Source organism: Heptranchias perlo, chromosome 29 (genome assembly GCF_035084215.1).
Source record: "Heptranchias perlo isolate sHepPer1 chromosome 29, sHepPer1.hap1, whole genome shotgun sequence".
NCBI classification, from domain to species: Eukaryota; Metazoa; Chordata; class Chondrichthyes; order Hexanchiformes; family Hexanchidae; genus Heptranchias; species Heptranchias perlo.
The window spans coordinates 24,176,105-24,199,835 of NC_090353.1; the positions used below are offsets into that span (position 1 = coordinate 24,176,105).

The 23,731-nt window shown below is 41.6% G+C and overlaps 2 protein-coding genes across 3 annotated transcripts in view; both read left to right on the forward strand.

The window, feature by feature from the left end:
- Positions 1–1,072, forward strand: part of ap3d1 (adaptor related protein complex 3 subunit delta 1) — an 82,340-nt gene extending 81,268 nt beyond the window's left edge. For both annotated transcript variants that reach the window (XM_067968311.1, XM_067968312.1), the window contains exon 33: positions 380–1,072. In XM_067968311.1, the coding sequence (XP_067824412.1) occupies positions 380–478 (99 nt within the window). In that variant the 3' untranslated portion in view covers positions 479–1,072. The remainder of the gene's footprint in view (positions 1–379) is intronic.
- Positions 1,073–6,660: 5,588 nt separating this feature from the next.
- Positions 6,661–16,495, forward strand: LOC137299769 (uncharacterized). Its single transcript, XM_067968713.1, has 5 exons — positions 6,661–6,840; positions 8,740–9,096; positions 10,697–11,017; positions 13,148–13,253; positions 15,197–16,495. Exons 1-5 carry the CDS (start codon positions 6,744–6,746, stop codon positions 15,252–15,254), a joined length of 939 nt encoding a protein of 312 aa, XP_067824814.1. The 5' UTR covers positions 6,661–6,743; the 3' UTR covers positions 15,255–16,495.
- The last annotated feature ends 7,236 nt before the right edge of the window (positions 16,496–23,731 follow it).

Genomic DNA, 23,731 nt, shown 5'->3' on the forward strand with positions numbered 1-23,731 from the left:
TTCAATATCTTGCCAAAGTGGCCATTCTTGTGAGCCTAGATAGTTGAGTTTTAAGCACTTTGACCACAAAGTGTATCACAGCTGAACAAGCACACCAATCAGGAGTGCTGAGACTGATTGCAGTACCCCTGCCATTGCTCTGGCATCAGCTCACTCAGCATAGACACATGATAAAACCTGGTCTTAATAGCTCAATGCCACACTGGACACTGCATTTGCCAACTTAATCTGGCGCTCAGGATTTCACCAAGTCCTTTTCAAACTGAAATATTGAATATGAATGCAAACTTTATCAAGATAGCAGAGTTTATCTTAAAAAATGTGAACTGGCCTCTGCATTTATACTAAGTGTGAGGAATTACAATTTTATTTTAAATAGGGTGATAACTCCGTCTCTGTGGATGGGAAATGCAGCGATTCTACCCTTCTGGGAAATCTACTTGATGAATTGAAACAGACATTGACAGAAAAGTGCTGAGCTGTTGTAAATCGCACTAGAACTGTATTATGTTTTCCCCTGAAAGCATGAACTACATAACACAAGGCATGTGCATTATTTATCTTCACAGTCATTTGCAGTTAGACATCCTGATTGTGTGTTCAAGGTTTTTTTTGTTTTCTTTGGCCACTACTCCACGTATCGTTTCACCAGAATCTCAATGCAGCCATGTGTATTATACTGGTAACTGAGACCAGCAGACGTTCAAATATCCAGACTCCTAGAGTGTATTGAACTGGTTTGTGTATTTCAAATTGATACTGCATTCCTGAAGAGTTGAACTGTAGTGATGCTGTGCAAGCAGCTGTGAACCCAAAGTAGTCTGCCAGTCTGTGTCAGCGACTGAACATTTACTTTAAATTTGTCTTAATGTTTATTCCTCAAATAGTGGTGTTCTGTTTGATGGTCAAAACTGTCAATTTAGCATGTAGAGTTCTCAGAGTCCTGTGTGTTGATTCTAGGATTTTGAACAATGTGTTTAAAATAATTTACTATCAACATTCCCTCTTGGAGAAAAAATGACAAGCTGCTGTATCTTTTGTGTCGATAAACCAATAAAAATGTATAAACTTCTGTTGACTTTTTTGCCTTTTTAATAAGAGAGTGCAGCATGTTGCCGATTTGTTTTACATCCTATTGCAGCAAGCGCGGTCTGTCCCTACCTAATTAGCCCGTTAGTCTGCCAAATGGTTGTTGAACTTGTTCCATTGCATCAGTTCCTGGTCTTGGCCAACATGCATGGGGTTCCAGGGACAAATCAGGTTTTTTTTTCCTTTTTATTTGAAATCTTTTACCCAAGGTAAAAGGCCACAACTGATCAAAAACTGGCTTTATTTGTCAGTCTACCTTGTATATCTATCTAATATACATAGACATAGAGCACACACTTCCTCTCCACAAACCTTAAATCCTTTGTCACTTTTTGTAAATTGCGATCTCCACATTTCCCATTCAATTTGCTGTGCATCGGTCACAATGTAGTTAGACTGACCGCTGGGTTCTGCGGAGAGAGTTTCTGAAGTCACTCTTCCAACTCCATCACCATCTTGTATATTTTTTTTAATGAAAACTTGTATTCAACAACTGACCGTGGGCAACACCACAGGCAATTTACTTGTATTTAAAAAAAAATTCTGTTAGGTCATGACAGGGTCTGTTTTTAAAAACTAGTGTTCAGAATCTACATCCTAAGTTTAATTACTAGACAGTTTCTCTTTATATAAACTATTCCACTGCATTAGTAAAGGAACATGTGCAAGAGTTTTACAGAGCTTTTGATAGACATAGAGGAGACTTGTTTTGAAAAAAAATGTCGGACACAAACCAAGATAGACATAAGTGTATGACATCCATACAGAGAGGGAAGAGTGGAATAGAAAGATGGAGAGAAGGACAAATAATTGGGATGGAAAAGATGAGATAGTTACAGAAAGAACTTATAAAGCACCTCTTTTCATGTTGTTGTATCACTCCACACACTTAATTATTTTTGAAGCCTAGTAACTTGTGCAAGCAACCACAGCAGCAGTGAAATTACTGACCAGTTAATTCTTTTTGTGATTGATTCAATTGGCTAGGACTCCACGAGAAATCCCTGCATTTCTTCAAATAATGCCCACTGAGGGAGGCTGGTGGAACCTTGGTTTAATGTGTCCAGACAATGCAACACTCGTTTAGTGATGCATTGGGAATGTCTGCCTAGATTATGTGCTAACGGGAGAGTTTTCTTTGTTCATGAGTAGTGCCAATAGGAGGTCAACTAACATTGTCACATGGTGTAATGCTCCTGTTAGAAAAGGGTGTAGGTGTATCATTTGACCTATTGTGAACACTGCTATGAAGTTCAGCTAATTTCAATTTCTTCCCTCCAAATTATTTGGGATTAAAACGAGAATCTTTCATACTGATGTAGAGAAATGTTAGTAGTGCAGATCTGTACACTGGAGAATAATTAAAGCTTTGCACCAGTATTATTTTGAAGCAGTTGATGTAATATTCAAGACTGAAGATTCTGCTGTTTTCCGATGAACTGTTGTCCATTTACACAATTTCTTTGCCATCTGAGGGACATAATTGGGAAGTATTGGAGCATACTTCAGTAATCATTGGAAAGTGACTGCAATGGTTTTCAGATTTCTTTCTGTGGGAAACCCTAGCAAATATTAACAAGGCCCTGGGGGTCCCATGTCCTGAGTTCCAAAAGACAGTGTCCTTTAGTCCTCTACCCAAAGGATAATTATGTCATCATTGCAGAAAATGTTTATGTACAACAGAAGTAATATGCTTGTAAGTGGAAAGTACAGACATTTTATGGCCTCAAGTAGGGACTGGTGACCCCATTTTAAAACCAATATTTACTGGAACATGTTCTTATCAAATCTGTTTTTTAAAAATAATGTTTAAAAGTTATGGCTTCAAATTTTTCTCTTTGCCCAAGTTTCAGTGAGCCATTGTATCTTGAGGATTGGGGACCTTGGTTCCAGCTTCTACTACTGAATGTTTGAGCTAATCACTAGTAGCCATGCAGCATTAATTTTTCTGAAAAGGTATATTACAGCCGACTGAGGTTTAGGTAATTATATTTCATCTTTCTGTAGGATTCATTTAACATCCATCGACAGAACAATTGCTCTGATATTTCTTGTGAACCTTGATATATCATGTGTAATGTTTAGATGAGGAACAATTTATTCTCTTTTACTCCCCCATCCCCCCCTCCCTCCACACATGCACACCCTGGACATTTAGGCTGCAGCCTGCATGCTTGGAGGAGTTTCCTAACCAAAATGGATCATTTTATAGCAGTTGTCATGTAGCTGGGGTATGGCCATATCTTAACGAGTCCATATAAAGAAAAGAAAATTTACAATAGTTTTTAAAAATTCATTGCATTTGGACACTGAAATTAAGACTTTTTTCTGCAAAAACTGAAATCTCATCCTGGTTGCCTGCTTGCTGCAGTATGTTCTATTTCAGTCTACGGTTGGTCTATAAATTTAAATTCTTAATTGCATTAATGAGATTTTCGGAAAGGCAACCATTCACTGTTGAACAATGAAAGACCACTCATGAAGTATTGAGGTGCCCTCATTAAAGATAACTAACTTCAATTTAAAAACTAATGGCATGACGGTGGATAGGCAATGGCTAATATTTAAGGAACGAATGCATGAATTGCAACAGTTATACATTCCTTTCTGGTGCAAAAACACAAAAGGAAAAGCGGCCCAACCATGGCTAACAAAAGAAATTAAGGATAGTATTAGATCCAAAGAGGAGTCATATAAAATTGCCAGAAAAAGTAGCAAGCCTGAGGATTGGGAGCAGTTTAGAATTCAGCAAAAAGGACCAAGAGATTGATTAAGAGGGGGAAAAATGAGAGTAAACTTGCAAGGAACACAAAAGTGGATTGTAAAAGCTTCTGCAAGTATGTAAAAAGAAAAAGATTAGTGAAGACAAATGTTAGCTCCCTTAGTCAGAAATGGGAGAATTTATAATGAGGATCAAGGAAATGGCAGAGCAATTAAACAAATACTTTGGTTCTGTCTTCACGGAAGAGGACACAAATAACTTCTCAAATTCTAGGGAACCAAGGGTCTGGTGAGAAGGAGGAATTGAAGGAAATTTGTATTAGTAAAAAAAATAGTGCTGGAGAAATTAATGGGACTAAAAGCCAATAAATCCCCAGGGCCTAATAACCTGCATCTCAGTGTACTAAGCTAGCCATGGAAATAATGGATGCATTAGTTGTCATCTTCCAAAATTCTATAGATTATGGAACGTTCCTACAGATTGGAGGGTGGCAAATATAACCCCACTATTTAAAAAAAGGAGGGAGAGAGGAAACAGAACTACAGATCGGTTAGCCTAACCTCAGTAGTAGGGAAATTGCTAGAGTCTATTATAAAGGATGTGACAACAGGACACTTAGAAAATATCAATGGGATTAGACAAAGTCAACATGGATTTATGAAAGGGAAATCATGTTTGACAAACCTACTAGAGTTTTTTGAGGATGTAACTGGTAGAACAGATAAGGGAGAACCAATGAATGTGGTGTATTTGGATTTTCAGAAGACCTTTGATAAAGTCCCACATAAGAGGTTAGTGTGCAAAATTAAAGCACATGGGATTGTGGGGGGGGGATATACTGGCATGGATTGAAAATTGGTTAACAGGTCGGAAACAGAGTAGGAATAAATGGGTCTTTTTTGGGGTGGCAGGCGTTGACTAGGGGTATCGCAGGGATCAGTGCTTGGGCCCCAGCTAGTCACAATATATATCAATGATCTGGATAAGGGAACCAAATGTAATATTTCCAAGTTTGCTGATGACACAAAACTAGGTGGGATTGTGAGTTGTGAGGAGGATGCAAAGAGGCTTCAAGGCAATTTAGACAAGTTGAGTGAGTGGGCGAATACATGGCATATAATGTGGATAAATGTGAAGTTATCGACTTCGGAAGGAAAAACAGAAGAACAGTATTGTTCAAATGGTGATAGATTGGGAAATGTTGATGTACAAAGGGACCTGGGTGTCCTTGTACACCAGTCACTGAAAGCATACTCAAATCCTCTTGCAATGAAGGCCTTGCTAACTGCTTCATTGCAAGAGGATTTGAGTACAGGAGCAAGGATGTCTTACTGCAGTTACACAGGGCCTTGGTGAGACCCCCACCCCCAGTCAGGGGAAACATCCCCACTCTGTCTAGCCCTGTCAGAATTTTGTACATTTCAATGAGATCTCCTCTCTTCTAAACTCTAGTGAATACAGGCCTAGTCGACCCAATCTCTCCTCATATGACAGTCCTGCCATGCCAGGAATCAGTCTGGTGAACCTTCACTGCACTCCCTCTATGGCAAGGATATCCTTTCTTGGTAAGAAGACTCAAAACTCTTGTGTTCATGAAGCCCATGGGATGCTACAGAGGTGCCATCAATAATGCCCTGAACTTTGAGGATGCAAAAGAATTACAGGGCCATCGCATTCTGTTATCATGTTTTCATGGGGACACCAACAATTCATTGGTGGCCTGTTTGATGTATCTGAGGATTGTGTGATGTTACATATGTCTTCAGATGTAGTTTCAAATGAGCCTCAGACGTTTTCAGGTCTGTGGTAACCTCGACTGCATTGGAGTGCCGTCCCTAAAGTGGATTGTCCGCAGGTTAAATTCAAGCCAATGGCACAACTTAAATCACTGCCTCCTTAATGAAACAGATCCTGCGAAGGGAGTTGTGTTTGAACATTTCCAAGTAGTTAAGCGGTTTATCCTTGAAAGTTCTTCTTCCACCTCCAAAAAAAACTTAAATTGACATGAGTACTCAATCTCGTTGCCATTTTAAAAATATAGGTTGCAGGAATGAAAAGTTCTGCAATTTAGCTTTTAAGAATTCAAGTCCTTTACTGCCCATTTTATATCGGGAAATTGTGCCCAGCATCATCGTAGTGTAATTTGCACACGTTATAATAAAATTAAGCTTATGAATATACAAGTGCACTTTAGGCTAGTGTAAAAGGCCAGTTATAAGATTCAACATTGTGTGATTCAGCTCGGGATTTGGTGATAAGGATCTCTACTTGATTTCCTGGCCCATAGTTTCGCCTACTGCACCAGTGCCAGCCATCCTGCCACACAGATTTGCCCTTGTGTCAAACATTAAGGAGGTGCTGAAAATTTTGCAGTAGAGGTAAATTTCAACTTGTGGCATATGTACTGATACCCTACACTTGCCCTAATTTTCAATTGCAACACTAGGATTTAAAGAAAAAGACCAGAGGTGAACTCCACAATCTCACATGCCATAAAGCTGATCCCCACCTTAAGCATCTTTGGAGTGAATGGCACTAGAGAGATATTTTAACAGTCGGCTGCTTTTTAGCTCCAGTCTGTATAACTCAGAGAATCGTTTTGCAAGAATTGTAATTTTAAAGCAATTAAAAAGATGATAACCTTCAACCTCTTTCTGAAGGATATTAAAATTTAAGAGGAAAACCTACTGTAGTTATGGAAATAGCACATTCAGTGCCACCTACTGATGATGCAAATATATTTTGGTTTATTGGTACATTTTTTTTAAACAGACCACTTCCTGCTAACAGCTAATGAGCAGTGAAATACTGTGTGACATGCTTTGTTCCGCCATTCAGTTTGGGGAAAAAAAAAACCTACAGGGCTCATGAGCGTTGCTTTAGCGGATACAACATTTGCTTTAAAAAGTTTATATTGAAAGTGGTACTTTGAATGCAGCTTGAGATGATCCATCAACGTCCTAGACACGTAATGGCGCCTCTTCAAAGGTCATTTTTATTAATCGTTTGGTGGATGTCCACAGTACAAGGTTGGAACTTTTTACAATTGTCAGTAACTTTTTTTTAAACTCCAAGCAGTATGAAAGAGATTTTTACAAATAGTTTGTTACCACAACTATAGAATCATAAAATTTTCAACATAGAAGGAGGCCGTTTGACCCTTCATGTCCGTGCTTGCATTTGCTCCACATTGTAACTTCTGCCCTTCTGTTTGACGTTAGAATAATCTTTGCTAATACACGGTAAAGGCCTTGTTTTGTGGCACACAAGTATTTGTGTAGAATTATGTTGTATGAATGATTCATGAAAACTAATTGATTGTTATCTCATATTTTATAGGTGTGTAGAAAATATTACAACTGATTAATTTTGTGTTCACCCCTCCTTCTGAATATGATCAGTCTGAATTTATAACAAAACTACTTTATGAAAAGTTGAATCAAAATTTGTGTTCCACTGAAGTGTAACTCACAAAGCAGCTGAACTAAGTTGTAGAATCATAGAATTTTATAGCACAGAAAGAGGCCATTTGGCCCATTGCACTTGTACTGGCTTTCTGAAAGAGCTATACAACTGGTCTTATCCCTTTCCTTTTCCCTGTACCCTCTTAAAATGTTCTTTTTCAAAAATGTATCCACTTCCCTATTATGAATTCTGCTTCTAAAGGACATTCAATTTCCTAACAACCTTCTGCATTAAAAAATGTTACTAACCCCTTCCTTTGGTGCTGATCTTAAATTTATGCCCTTTTATTACACACTCGCCAACCTCTGGAAGTAATTTTTCCCTATTTATCTTATCAAAACCTTGCATAATTTTTACCATCAGCAGATCTGCTCTGAACCTTTTTCTGTCCTATTGTAAAGAGCCCCAGTTTCTCTAGTCTCCCTTCATAACTAAAGATTCTCATCTTTGGTATCATTTTAATGAAACTCTTGTGCACCATCTCCAAGATCTTGACATTTGTTCCTATAGTAACGTATCCAAAACTGGGTAGTACATTCTAAATGTAGACTAATCGACAACTTGTATATCTTTAGCATTACTTCTTTGCTTTTGTACTCTACACCTCTTTCTATAAAACCTAAGATCTCTCATCCATTTTAACAGCTTTATCAACTTGTTCTCCCACTTTTAAAGATTTGTGCCTCTGAATCCCTATGTCTCTCTGCTCCTCTACTCCTTTTAAAGTTTTGCCATAGAGTGTATATTTCCTCTCCTTATTCATCTTCCCAAAATATGTCACATTTCTCTGCATTAATTTTCATTTCAGATCTATCTGCCCAATGCATGATCTCATCTGTGTCTTTCTGAAGTTGCTTACAGTCCTCTTCATGGTTAATCACACTATTTTTGTGTGGGCTGCAAATGTTTTCATTGTGCCCCTATACCCAAGTCCAGATCATGCATATATATTGAGAAGAGTACTGACCCAGGGGGACACCATTGTTTATATATCTCCAGTCTTAAAAATATCCATTAACCACTACTCTTTGTTTTCTGTCTTTTAGCCAACTCTTAATCCTTGCTGCCTCAATCCCTTCAATACTACGTGCATTAATTGTATTAGCAAACCTCTTACTTTATCGAGCGCCTTTTGAAAATCCATATCCACGGCATCCGTTGCATTTTCTTTATCAATTTGCTCCATTATTTCCTCAAAGAACTCTATTACTTGACAATTAACCAATGAAAAAGATCTGTATTTAAAATGCACAAGATGGTTGGACTACCAATATTTTCCAGTAGAAAATCAAAGTACACCGTCCTCAACAGCTTCTACCATATTTAGTTATGGAAACTTTTTTTTATAGACCTAAGCAGTATATAAAAAACATTACAACTAATTAACCTTCACCCAACAATTTATATTTCATGAAGTATCCAATAAATATATAGTCATTTTTATTTTTTTTTGTCAATTTTAGGGTACAATCAAATCAGGTGTCAACTAAAACTCTCTTATTCAAAATCCACAATCTATGCAGTGGAAGGTAGTGTGTTTTCTCTCTTATGCAATGCTAACTACTGTGAGAAGAGTTCCTCTAAACCAGAATTAAATTGGTGTAAGCAGACATCAAAAGGTTGCACGTTGCTACCTCAGCTGATTGAATTTGTCAATCGGACCACACACATCTCACGCTTTGGGTCCGGTACAATGACTTCTTCCCTTCGGATTTCTCCTGTTCACATTAACCACGGTGGAGTTTATCAGTGTCAGGGCCAGCTTCCCAGCTACAGTCCAGCCACAGTGATGGGTCACATGATAACAGTTTTGGTGATTGGTAAGTGTGAAAACATTGGGCATAACAAGGTATCATTTTAAGCTGGTTTTAAAGCGTAATAATGTAGCACTGTATTACTAAAAATCTACTCTCAAAAAAAATCCTTTAAATACTTGGCAATTATTGTTGCAATCGTCAACCAAGAATATAAGGTACAATACAAACTAAGCTAAAAGCTTTCAGTCCAGTCATATCTGAAACTCTATGAACCATGTATGTCTACTGCACATATCTGCTATGTAACCACCAGTGCAGAGGTGTCCATGTTTAAGAACTTTGTTGGCGATGGAGGAGCCTGTATTTCTCCATTTAGCTGATAGCTGACAGCAGCTGTATAAGTGGTTTATCTCCTGTGCATTCTTCTATAAATGGAGTTCAGATCACATGTGATGCATCTGTGAAATTAATATGATAGGTATAGTAGCTCTGGCAACTTTTACATGGTGTATGCTGTACCAAAGCAATGGTCATATACTAATTTAGTTTAAGATGTGAGATATCCTTACAAAGTCAAATTGAGATGCCTGTATTTGTATTTATGAGTAGGTGGAGTGATTTAGCACCTTTAATGTTTATAATGATTATCTAGGTCATTTAATACCGGAAGTTCTTATTTAAAATCAGTTCCCTTTAAAAGGTAATTAAAGCTATTATCATAGATTATTCGGTAACTGGTAAACACTCGTGAACTGTTGAATTTCCAAACCTATAGCACCATTATCAAAGTTATAAATGTTTATAAAAATAAACACTGAAATGTAAATATACTCCACAACTAGATGAGTCACACTTAAATTAGCCTTGGCATCCTGCTCCAGCTTTGTTAACCTTATCAGATTCATGACCACAAGTACCTCTGAAACATTGCCTGCTTCCTTCTCTACATCTCCACACCACTGCTGAGACCCTAATCGATGCCTTTATCACCTTGAGACTTGTCTGCTCCAGTGTTCTCCTTGCTAGCTTCCTAACCTCCACCCTGCACTAACTGTAACTTATTCAGAACACTGCGACCCATGTCCTCTCCCTGATGAATTCCTGCACTCCAATCGCCACCATCCTTACAATGCCCCACTGTCTTCTCATGCCCTAGCAGTCTGATTATAAGATCCACAATCTCATTTCCAAATCCTCAATGGCTTTGCCCCACCTTATGTCTGTGATTTCCTCCAGCTGAACGTCCCTGTATATGACCTAAGCTCCTCTGACTGGATTATTCCTCATTCCCCAATTCCTCTGCTTCAGCATCAGCAGCCATTCTTTCAGCCACACTGTCCCTGTCTTCTGGAACTCCTTCCCCAAAACCCTCCACCTCGCTACCTCCCTTCTTTCGAACACCCTCGTAAACCATCCTCTTTGACTGAGATTTCATTCCTCCCCAGCTTCTGTTTTCCCCTTTGTCCTCCCCTCTTCACTGACAAGTACTCTGAGACATTTTCTATGTGAGAGACGCTATAGAAATATAAGTAGTTAAATTCAATAATTGAGGGTGATGTCTCCAATACTTAGTCTGTGTTACATTAACCTCATGTTCTCAGACACAAAAAATGCAAATTATTTAATCTTATGATCACAAATAGTTTTATTTTTGAATCCTAAGAATTCAAGATGATTGTTCCCAATTCCAAAATGGAAGGACTAAGAGGAGGTTCCCTAAAGCTTCAGTGTATTGTGAAATTTGATGAACATTTGAATAACACACTCACAGTATTTTGGACAAAGGATAATGAAAACTGTAGCCAGTCATTGGCAATAAACGGAGACAATTTCAGAAACCAAACAGTGGCAGCAGACAAACGTGATTTTAGACTTACTCTCTCCAACCTCCAAAATGAAGATGCTGGAGTTTACTACTGCTGTGCTATTACATATTTGTCGTCACAGATCATTGCAACGGGTTCGATAAATGTGCAAGTTCATGGTGAGTTACATTCATTTTACTAGTACATTAAAAAAATACACACCTTCCAGTTCCACATATTAATACAATATTGCTGTCAGTCACTCAGGTATCTGTGCTTTCAGTTAACATTTCTGTATATGAGAAATGTCATGTCTTGTCTAGTCTCACATCTTCATTTGTTATGCTATCAATCACCGATATTTCGATTGGAATGTAAAAATATGTTGCATTCTCTATGATCTATGGGTACATTTTATTTTTATTTTTCTTAGCTTAAGACTAGTTTTTAAAGTGCAAGTTTGAATGATAGAGGAATAAATCTTTTTATATCAAGAATGTACGATAGCACCAGCTACAGAAACATAACATGAGCAGAGTGTGAATCAATTGAGTCGGAGGAGCAGATCGTTCCGGAGCACTGGTTCTGTTGGGAACAGCAGTTTGGTTTGAGTGGGAGCCTCACTTCCCTGGCATCCAACCATTCCTGCTCATCCTCTACTCTTCTTCCAAATAGCTTAAATATATTCAGACCGCGGAGCATCACCCACTGTTTAAGGTGGATCTCATTGGAAGATCTGAGCTTGGACAAGGCATGGGGAGATGGAGGAGTAAACCCAGTGTGATGAGGAATCAGGGCTGGAGGCTGGGAGAAGATCAGAAGCAGGAATGAAAGGAATGGAAAGTAGCAGCATAGGAAGCTGAATAGTTGGTCTCAATCTTGGGAACAAAGAAATCCATGAGTTCTTCCCTTGATGTTGGAAGTAAGGATAGAGAGGCAGAGAATAGAGATTTGAAGAGTAAGTTGGCCGTGTAGAAGAGGAGCTTTGGATTGTCCATGCCCCCCAGGAAGATCCTGGAGTAGTAGGAAATTTTGGCTGAGGAGAGCAAGGCACATTACTGCGTCATGTGGTCAAACCAGATGTGATGAATGATCCGACCAGTTGTGTGTCAGGTACGCTCAAGATTACAGTCCTCTGACTTGAGGGAGCAACGATGGGGACGTTATCGGTGGAATGACTATGATGAGAGACAGTGACTGATTTGGTGGGAATGAGGGCTTTGAAGACAGGTGCGAGGGAGTAGTATAGCAGGTCAGCAGCAGCAGAGGTGTTATGAGGGGTTAAGGACCAGAGGAGAGGGAATTAGGAGCTGAACTCTGGACAGTTTTTTCCCTTCCCTGGTCATTAAGCCCACTCAGATCAGTTAACTCAGCATGGACCACGGATTGAATCTGCAACTTTCCAGGCCTGTGTGACTCAGGTAGTTGCTGGATTCACCTACTGAGCCATTGAGAGAGTCAATAATTAAAAGTTAAATTATTCCTGCAACGAATAGTTCAGGCATAAATATCCAAAATAGAATACTTTGTGGAAGTTGGTGATATGTTTTTTCTTCTAAATAAGGTTTTTTTTTGGTTCTCTGTCTCTCTCAGGATATTGTGTGCCTGGTGTCTGGGAGGGGGGGGCAGATGAGGATCACGGTGTCCAGAATACACATTGACAATATAGGACAAGCTCAATGGACCAGCTGGTCTTTTCCTTTCCTTCGTTTTCGTATGTCTGCATATGTGGAAATATAAATCATAACTCATTCACAGTGAAATGAATATATTGGTGGAATTGTTTCAAAAATCACATCACCTTTAAGAATGCCCGACAGCAGGGGTGTCCAGATGACGTATCACGTACTAGCGAGTGGTCCATGCATGATTAAATTGCTCTTAGGTCAAGCAGAATCATGATTAAACAACATATGCAATTCCCAGTCTCTCTTGTACTTCTGGGAGTTGTTGGGCTAAGCCAATTCCATCTTTTTCACTTCTGTCTCCCTTATCTCCATTTCTGTCTATCTTCCTCCATTACTTCAGCAGTTTTTTTTGGAACAGTTTAATTCAATAAGGCACTTCGCAGGGCTAGAGATTACACTCCCCTCCCACCCTACGGAGTTGGGTGGGATGATGAATGGGAGATTAAATAATTTGTGCAGATTCTACCTTAAAACATGTCCTACATGGAAGCAGAAATGGCACTCGATGTTATTCATCAAAACTTGTGAAGGGTTGTAAACCATGCTAACCCTCAAAATTTAAAATGTTTTCACGGAAAATTTGTTCACCTTTACATCATTACTATTTTCTTATTGTTCCAGCACTCACCTATGATCTGTTAAACTTTTTTCCGCTCATCATCTGCAAAGCTATCGCCTTAGTGGTTATTATGGCAGTTGGCCAAACTTGGGTTTATAAACGGAAACGGTAAGAACAAAAGCAAGTGTGATATTTCTTCCACAAATGGCAATTGATACTAGCTCAATTGCTAAATTTGAATCTGAGATAGAAAGCTTTTTGGCAACCAAAGGTATTAAGGGATATGGGCCAAAGTCAGGTATATGGAGTTAGATCACAGATCAGCCATGATCTTATCAAATGGCGCAGCAGGCACGAGGGGCTGATTGGCCTACTCCTGTTCCTATGTTCCTAAAGAACTCACAACCGTCAAAGGGACTTAATCTGTAATTGTTCTGTTTATGAGAAAAAAAACTTGCATTTATATAATAGCACCTTTCACAACCCCAGGATGTCCAAAAGCATTTCACAGCTAATAAGTACTTTTTAAACAGTGATCATTTTAATTTAAAGAAACACAGTAGCCACTTTGCATACAGCAAGGGCCCACAAACAGCAATGAAATACATGATTAGACAATCTGGTGATGGTTGAGGGATAAATGTTGGCCAGGACACCAAGAGAACTCCTCTGCTCTTCAAATAGTGCCACAGGATCTTTTATAAGCACCAGAGAGGGTAGACAGGGCTTTGGTTCTACATCTCATCCAGAAAGCAGCACTTCTGACAGTGTAGCAATCCTGCCGTACTGAACTGAAGTGCCAGCCTAGATAATATGTTCAATTCTCTGGAGTGGGACTTGTTCTCACAACCTTCTGACTCAGAGGCAAGGGAGCTACCACTGATCCAAGGCTGACACTTTGGGGTTCACAAAAGGAAGATTTTATAGATAAGTCATGGTGGTCTAGTTCTAAAATGGATTTCTGTCCCTTTTCTAAAATCTAAAATGGCTGCTCAGAGACGTGTTGCCTGACTTACAGCCGGTCCACAACCATCTCAATTTGACGTTTTTAAAGTGTCAAAGCAGCACTGCATCTGCCATAGCACTATAATAATTCCCTGACAAGACAACTTGTTTGCTGAATAAAATAGGTGAAAAGGGCATTATTGATACACCCCTGGCCTTTAATTAAAAAGTTTTTAAAAGTTCTATGTATCTTTTCAAAGTACCGAGCTAAGGATCTAAGAAAACTTTAGACAAAGCTCCTATTGGTGAACATAAGGTGATTTTTATTGAAACTCATTACAAGAAAATTCAAAGTTTTTAGAGGATTTACTATGCTTACAAAAATCAAAAGTTATTTGAAATGATTTTGCCTAAAAATGTTGTGATTGACCATATGGACAATTCCATTTTCATCCTGTCTTATGGAAGTGCTTTGCCAGTGCACCCATGAAGTATACTGTGCCAGGTTTTTGTTCCTGTTTGCCCTGCCCTGCTTTTTAGTGACATGTGAAAGGCATTTAATTTTATCTTTAAGGGTTAATCGCCCCTTTATTTGTGATGTACCAGTACTGAACTCTCAGCAATGAGCAAACTGAAGATGGGAAATGAATTCACTCAGATCTTATCTGTGCCTAATGACCCAAATCTGGTAGATTTTACAGACTATGAATACCAGAGAGACAGATGTGTGTTCCTATTGAGGCAGTCACTGAATATAATTATACTTTATTAAAAGCAGTCAACACTTAAAAAAAAATTCTGAAAAACGCAGGATTCTTAGGCAGTGAAGACCCTCCGATTTGTTCCATTCTGTAGAATCGAATTTCTAATGACCACAGAGGCAGTTATAATACAATTGGACCCACGCAGATTAAGATGTTAAATTGTGGACAGTCCGAATACTAGTGCATGCCAGGTGCATGAGCACATATTCACCCAAAGATGGCTTAGTGACTTTTTTTAAACCAAATTTTGTAGTCTTTGCTACATAGAAATGTTGGTTATTGTACACATCATGCTAATGAATCAATTTTGATTTTTAATTTTTAAGAACATGTTTAGCAATTGGGTATATCTTTGTTTCACCTGATGCAGAAAAGGGAATAAAATATATTACTTTGTTTCAGACAATGGCAGAAATCTGAAGATGCATCACCAGAGTCCTGTGAAGAAGGAAATGAATAAAAACCTTGTCTGTTAGAAATGCTGCAGCACTTGGCATAGGTGCCAGTTGGGATCATAGATAAATTGTTTCACACATTCACTTTAATACTTGTGTTTTATGCATGTTTTGCAATCTGCTGTAAATCTTTCTAGTCATTTTTGGAATACTCTCAGTAGGTCACAACATAAACACAGATGAAGGAAATCATACCAATGGAAAGGAAAATTTGTCGGGGCGTATAGTGGGCAGCCAGTCTGCTACTGCCTGTTTTCCACCACCACGAAAGTTAGAATGAGCCATTAAATCTCAAAAATATATATATACATGTGTCATGGTCAATTTCCAGGCAAAAAATGCAACGAATAAGGATAATGTTACTCCAAATATCATACAGTTTGCTTTAGCAGTGAATAATAACACAAAATATTTATATATATATATATATATCTTTCTTTCCGAGATCACAAACATTTGCTGCCAATTTGCTCCCATGCCACATGACAACAGCCCTGAGATAACTTCCTGCTTAGTGAGGTACCTGGCCATGACTAGGCCTTTCTCAAAAGCCATGCAGCTGAGCTCAGGAGTTCAGCCGTGGCTCAGTGGGTAGCACGCTTGCCTCTGAGTCAGAAGGTTGTGGGTTCAAGACCCACTCCAGAGACTTGAGCACAAAATTTAGGTTGACACTCCAGTGCAGTACTGAGGGAGTGCTGCATTGTCGGACGTGCCGTCTTTCAGATGAGACGTTAAACCGAGGTCTCGTCTGCCCTCTCAGGTGGATGTAAAAGATCCCAAGGCACTATTCGAAGAAGAGCAGGTGAGTTCTCCCTGGTGTTTTGGCCAATATTTATATCTCAACCAACATCACTTAATGACTAGATAATCTGTTTTTTTTATCACATTGCTGTCTGTGGGACCTCGCTGTGCGCAAATTGGCTGCCGCATTTCCTACATTACAACTGTGACTACACTTCAAAAGTACTTCATTAAAGCTGCAAAGCACTTTGGGACATCCTGAGGTCATGAAAGATGCTATCTAAATGCAAATCTATCTTTCTTTCAGTGGTATTGGGATTCAAACTTCTACCACTCTCTGCCTTGGCTTTGTACATGGGTACTGTGATACACTGTGCTGCTTAACTTTTTTTCTTTTATTCATCCTTTAATGCCTCTGTGTATGCAGGTAAAGTAATGCAGTGTCAGTAATAATGGAACACTGCAAAAGTTTGCAATGTACTACATTATAGTACAGCAAAGTAAATGAGATTTTAAATTTGTTGTTTCTGGATGTGTCATGATTCTGAAGAGTAAGACTGAACATATGTATTTCTGTTTACACTGGAATTCTGGAAGCTTAGTTACATCCAGTGCTTATTACTGTGGCTGTTTTCTGCCAGCAGTAGCTTTGCACATAATAAGTTCAAAGAAATGTGAGGCCTCCAACAAAGGTTGTCTTTCATCTCCAACTTGCAGGCACAAAGCCTATTAAAATGACCTAAACACAGAAACACAGGCTGGTTAGGTTAGGCAGAAGGCACTTCAGACACCCAGGTAAGAAAAATCGGTCATGTGGCTTTTGGCTGAAATGCTAAATTTTTGTTGTCTGACGATCCAGAAACACTAGTGTCACAGCACTGGATCCCCAACAGGGAACTGTGAGTAAAAAGTACAGCCACTGAACTTTCTTTCCCATTTAAGTTTTGGAAGTGTGAAATGATAATAGAACAGACTACACCATCCAAATGGTGCCCTGGCATCCTCCTCGAGCCTACACAGTTTGTGGATCATAAATCCAAGTCAGGAAAAAGTACCAAAAATAATTTTACTTTCACGTCATTTTAATGCAATTATTATGACAGCCAATTCTGTAATTTGAACCAAAGTGGTGTTTAGTCCGGATCTGAAATGCTCACGACAAAAACATGTTACACTGTGCAATGTCTCAAAGAATGTATTGAAAACATATCTTTAAAGATTATTAAGAATCCCCCACCATCAACATCCTGGGGATCACCATTGACCAGAAACTTGACTGGACCAGCCACATAAATACTGTGGCTACAAGAGCAGGTCAGAGGCTGGGTATTCTGTGGTGAGTGACTCACCTCCCGACTCCCCAAAGCCATTCCACCATCTACAAGGCACAAGTCAGGAGTGTAATGGAATACTCTCCACTTGCCTGAATGAGTGCAACTCCAATAACACTCAAGAAGCTTGACATCATCCAGGACAAAGCAGCCCGCTTGATTGGCACCCCACTCTTTCCACCACCGGCGCACCGTGGTTGCAGTGTGTACCATCCACAGGATGCTCTGCAGCAACTCGCCAAGGCTTCTTCGACAGTATCTCTTAAACCCGTGACCTCTGCCACCTAGAAGGACAAGATGTGGAGATGCCGGTGATGGACTGGGGTGGACAAATGTAAGGAATCTTACAACACCAGGTTATAGTCCAACAAATTTATTTTAAAATCACAAGCTTTCGGAGATTATCTCCTTCGTCAGATGATTGAATGAAAAGGTTCTCAAATCGCATATCTTATACGATGTTGGGACAGCATCACACCAATCAAAAGGTGTCGTTGTTATTCAAACAGGCCAGTCACGGAGAACAGCACGTCCCAGTACACTCGATATACATTGTGTCTTTTACACAGGCAGGCAGAAAGAAACTTAAAATGGCAGAGAGAGAGAGAGAGAATTTTAAAAAACATATAAATTTTTTCCCCCTTTTTGCTGGTGGGGTTACGTGTAGCGTGACATGAACCCAAGATCCCGGTTGAGGCCGTCCTCATGGGTGCGGAACTTGGCTATCAACTTCTGCTCGACGATTTTGCGTTGTCGTGTGTCTCGAAGGCCGCCTTGGAGAACGCTTACCCGAAGATCGGTGGCTGAATGTCCTTGACTGCTAAAGTGTTCCCCGACTGGGAGGGAACCCTCCTGTTTGGCGATTGTTGCGCGGTGTCCGTTCATCCGTTGTCGCAGCGTCTGCATGGTCTCGCCAATGTACCATGCTCCGGGGCATCCTTTCCTGCAACGTATGAGGTAAACAACGTTGGCCGAGTCACAGGAGTATGAACCATGTACCTGGTGGGTGGTGTCCTCTCGTGTGATGGTGGTATCCGTGTCGATGATCTGGCATGTCTTGCAGAGGTTGCCGTGGCAGGGTTGTGTGGTGTCGTGGACGCTGTTCTCCTGAAAACTGGGTAACTTGCTGCGAACGATGGTCTGTTTGAGGTTGGGTGGCTGTTTAAAGGCGAGCAGTGGAGGCGTGGGGATGGCCTTAGCGAGGTGTTCGTCGTCATCGATGACATGTTGAAGGCTGCAGAGAACATGGTGTAGTTTCTCCGCTCCAGGGAAGTACTGGACGACGAAGGGTACTCTGTTGGTTGCGTCCCGTGTTTGTCTTCTGAGGAGGTCTATGCGATTCTTCGCTGTGGCCCGTCGGAACTGTCGATCGACAAGTCGAGCGTCATATCCCGTTCTTACGAGGGCGTCTTTCAGCGTCTGTAGGTGTCCATCGCGTTCCTCCTCGTCTGAGCAGATCCTGTGTATTCGTAGGGCCTGTCCATAGGGGATGGCCTCTTTGACGTGGTTGGGGTGGAAGCTGGAAAAGTGGAGCATCGTGAGGTTGTCCGTGGGCTTGCGGTAGAGTGAGGTGCTGAGGTGCCCGTCTTTGATGGAGATTTGTGTGTCCAAGAAAGAAACCGATTCTGAGGAGTAGTCCATGGTGAGTTTGATGGTGGGATGGAACTTGTTGATGTTATCGTGTAGTCTCTTCAGTGATTCTTCGCCGTGGGTCCATAGGAAGAAAATGTCGTCGATGTATCTGGTGTATAGTGTTGGTTGGAGGTCCTGTGCAGTGAAGAAGTCGTGCTCGAACTTGTGCATGAAAATGTTGGCGTATTGGGGTGCGAATTTGGTCCCCATGGCTGTTCCGTGTGTTTGGGTAAAGAACTGGTTATTGAAGGTGAAGACATTGTGATCCAGGATGAAGCGGATGAGTTGTAGGATGGACAAGGGCAGCAGGCACATGGGAACACCACCACCTGCACATGCCATCCAAGTCACACACCTAATGGTTCACTAATGTCCTTCAGGGAAGGAAACCTGCTGTCCTTACCCGGTCTGACCAAAATGTGACTCCAGACCCACAGCAATGTGGTTGATTCTTAATTGCCCTCTGAAATGGCCTGGCAAGCCACTCAGTTGTACAATCTCGCAAAAAAAAGTCATAAGAATAAAACCGGACGGACCACCCGGCATCGGACCACTAGGCACCGGCCACGACAAAGGCAAACCAAGCCCAGTCAAACCTGCAAAGTCTTCCTCATGAATATCTGGGGACTTGTGCCAAAATTGGGAGAACTGTCCCACAGACTGGTCAAGCAACAGCCTGACATAGCCATACTCTCAGAATCATACCTTTCAGCCAATGTCCCAGACTCTTCCATCACCATCCCTGGGCATGTCCTGTCCCACCAGCAGGACAGACCAACCAGAGGTGGCGGTACAGTGATATACAGTCAGGAGGGAGTGGTCCTGGGAGTCCTCAACATTGACTCTGGACCCCAAAAAATCTAATGGCATCAGGTCAAACATGGGCAAGGGAACACCTGCTGATTACCACCTACCATCCTCCCTCAGCTGAGGAATCAGTCCTCCTCCATGTAGAGCACCACTTGGAGGAAGCACTGAGGGTAGCAAGGGCACAGAATGTACTCTGGGTGGGGGACTTCAATGTCTATCACCAAGAGTGGCTCGATAGCACCACTACTGACCGAGCTGGCCGAGTCCTGAAGGACACAGCTGCCAGACTGGGCCTGCAGCAGTTGGTGAGCGAACCAACACGAGGGAAAAACCTACCTGACCTCGTCCTCACCAATCTACCTGTCGCAGATGCATCTCTCCGTGACAGTATTGGTAGGAGTGACCGCCGCACAGTCCTCGTGGAGATGAAGTCTCGTCTTTGCACTGAGGACACCATCCAACGTGTTGTGTGGCACTACCACCGTGCTAAATGGGATAGATTCAGAACAGATCTAGCAGCTCAAAACTGGGCATCCATGAGGTGCTGTGGGCCGTCAGCAGCAGCAGAATTGTATTCCAGCACAATCTGTAACCTCGTGGCCTGGCATATTCCTCACCCTACCTTTATCAACAAGCCAGGGGATCAACCCTGATTCAATGAGGAGTGTGGAAGAGCATGCCAGGAACAGCACCAGGCGTACCTAAAAATGAGGTGCCAACCTGGTGAAGCTACAACTCAGAACTACATGCATGCTGAACAGCAGAAGCAACATGCTATAGACAGAGCTAAGCGATTCCACAACCAACGGATCAAATAAAAGCTCTGCAGTCCTGCCACATCCAATCGTGAATGGTGGTGGACAATTAAACAACTAACAGGAGGAGGAGGCTCTGTAAACATCCCCATCTTCAATGATGGCGGAGTCCAGCACATGAGTGCAAAAGACAAGGCTGAAGCGTTTGCAACCATTTTCAGCCAGAAGTGCCGAGTGGATGATCCATCTCGGCCTCCTCCCAATATCCCCACCATCACAGAAGCCAGTCTTCAGCCAATTCAATTCACTCCACGTGATATCAAGAAACGGCTGAGTGCACTGGACACAGCAAAGGCTATGGGCCCCGACAACATCCCGGCTGTAGTGCTGAAGACTTGTGCTCCAGAACTAGCTGCGCCTCTAGCCAAACTGTTCCAGTACAGCTACAACACTGGCATCTACCCGAACAATGTGGAAATTACCCAGGTATGTCCTGTCCACAAAAAGCAGGACAAATCCAATCTGGCCAATTAACGCCTCATCAGCCTACTCTCAATCATCAGCAAAGTGACAGAAGGTGTCGTCGACAGTGCTATCAAGTGGCACTTACTCACAAATAACCTGCTCACCGATGCTCAGTTTGGGTTCTGACAGGACAAATCGGCTCCAGACCTCATTACAGCCTTGGTCCAAACATGGACAGAAGAGCTGAATTCCAGAAGTGAGGTGAGAGTGACTGCCCTTGACATGAAGGCAGCATTTGACCGAGTGTGGCACCAAAGAGCCCTAGTAAAATTGAACTCAATGGGAATCGGGGGAAACTCTCCGGTGGCTGGAGTCATACCTAGCACAAAGGAAGATGGTAGTGGTTGTTGGAGGCCAATCATCTCAGCCCCAGGACATTGCTGCAGGAATTCATCAGGGCAGTGTCCTAGGCCCAACCATCTTCAGCTGCTTCATCAATGACCTTCCCTCCATCATAAGGTCAGAAATGGGGATGTTCGCTGATGATTGCACAGTGTTCAGTTCCATTCGCAACCCCTCAGATAATGAAACAGTCCGTGCCCTCATGCAGCAAGTCCTGGACAACACCCAGGCTTGGGCTGATAAGTGGCAAGTAACATTCGCGCCAGACAAGTGCCAGGCAATGACCATGTCCAACAAGAGAGAGTCCAACCACCTCCCCTTGACATTCAACGGCATTACCATCGCCGAATCCCCCACCATCAACATCCTGGGGGTCACCATTGACCAGAAACTTAACTGGACCAGCCACATAAATACTGTGGCTACAAGAGCAGGTCAGAGGCTGGGTATTCTGCAGCGAGTGACTCTCCTCCTGACTCCCCAAAGCCTCTACAAGGCACAAGTCAGGAGTGTGATGGAATACTCTCCACTTGCCTGGATGAGTGCAGCTCCAACAACACTCAAGAAGCTCGACACCATCCAGGACAAAGCAGCCTGCTTGATTGGCACCCCATCCAAACATTCACTCCCTTCACCACTGGAGCACTGTGGCTGCAGTGTGTACCATCCACAGAATGCACTGCAGCAACTCGCCAAGGCTTCTTCAACAGCACCTCCCAAACCCGCGACCTCTACCACCTAGAAGGACAAGGGCAGCAGGCACATGGGAACATCACCACCTGCACATTCCCCTCCAAGTCATACACCATCCCAACTTGGAAACATATCACCGTTCCTTCATCATCACTGGGTCAAAATCCTGGAACTCCCTTCCGAACAGCTCTGTGGGAGAACCTTCACCACACGGACTGCAGCGGTTCAAGAAGGTGGCTCACCACCACCTTCTCAAGGGCAATTAGGGATGGGCAATAAATGCTGGCCTTGCCAGCGACACCCACATCCCATGAACGAATTTTAAAAAACCATCCTGACTTGGAAATCGATCGCCATTCCTTCATCATCGCTGGGTCAAAATCCTGGAACTCTCTACCCACCAGCACTGTGGGCGTACCTTCACCACAAGGACTGCAGCAGTTCAAGAATCTTACAACACCAGGTTATAGTCCAACAAATTTATTTGAAAATCACAAGCTTTCGGAGGCTTTCTCCTTCGTCAGGTGAATGTGGAAATGAAATCCTTGAATGTTTCGCATTTATAGTCAGAGAACAATACCTGGTGATTACAGATAATCTTTCCAACTGCCCGTTGTCAAGGCAATCAAAGTGTTCAGACAGACAGGTGTTACCTACAGGTGCACCGAATATACAAAAGGCCAGAACACAAAACAGAGAGAGAGAGGGAGAAACATTCTAAAGGAAGAGAAAGACAGAAAATGACCCGTTGTATTAAAAACAGATAACTTTTATTCACGCTACTCCTAACCCCACCAGCGAATAAAAGATATCTTTTTAATACAACGGGTCATTTTCTGTCTTTCTCTTCCTTTAGAATGTTTCTCCCTCTCTCTGTTTTGTGTTCTGGCCGTTTGTATATTCGGTGGTCCTGTAGGTAACACCCGTCTGTCTGAACACTTTGATTGCCTCGACAACGGGCAGTTGGAAAGATTATCTGTAATCACCAGGTATTGTTCTCTGAATATAAATGCGAAACGTTCAAGGATTTCATTTCCACATTCATCTGACGAAGGAGAAAGCCTCCGAAAGCTTGTGATTTTCAAATAAATTTGTTGGACTATAACCTGGTGTTGTAAGATTCTTTACATTTGCCAACCCCAGTCCATCACCGGCATCTCCACATCATGGCAGTTCAAGAAGGCAGCTCACCACCACCTTCTCAAGGGCAGTTAGGGATGGGTAATAAATGCTGGCCTTGCCAGCGATGCCCACATCCCACGAATGAATAAAACATTAGGAATAAGCAATAAAGTATTGAACATTGTAACTAAAATCCAGCAGTCAGAGAGTTAATTGAAAAGGTCTTGATTTTCCTGTAACTGAGTAAAATGTGTAACAGCAGAGCAGATATTGTCTGAGTTTAACAGATGAGTGGTATACACTAAATTAGGTCAAAACTCATTTCATGTCCAGTATGTAAAGATGCTAGAGATAAAATATGCTTCTGGGCAGTTGGACTGCAAAGTGAGAACAAAGCATGGGCAGTGTCTGTGGTTAGGAAATTATATGTAAAACCAGCCGCAGAATAATGTTCATCAGACACTGATAGTAGTATAACCAGCTCCCAAGTGCAGTGATCTTGCTGTGAAAATGACAGATTTAATCATACAG

Excerpts from the sequence above, each read along its gene's own strand:
- LOC137299769 (XM_067968713.1), top strand. The coding sequence starts at position 6,744 with ATGCAGCTTGAGATGATCCATCAACGTCCTAGACACGTAATGGCGCCT. Across the intron at positions 6,841-8,739 it reads GTGGATGTCCACAGTACAAG|GGTACAATCAAATCAGGTGT; the intron begins GTTGGAACTTTT and ends TGTCAATTTTAG. Across the intron at positions 9,097-10,696 it reads GATAACAGTTTTGGTGATTG|AATTCAAGATGATTGTTCCC; the intron begins GTAAGTGTGAAA and ends TTGAATCCTAAG.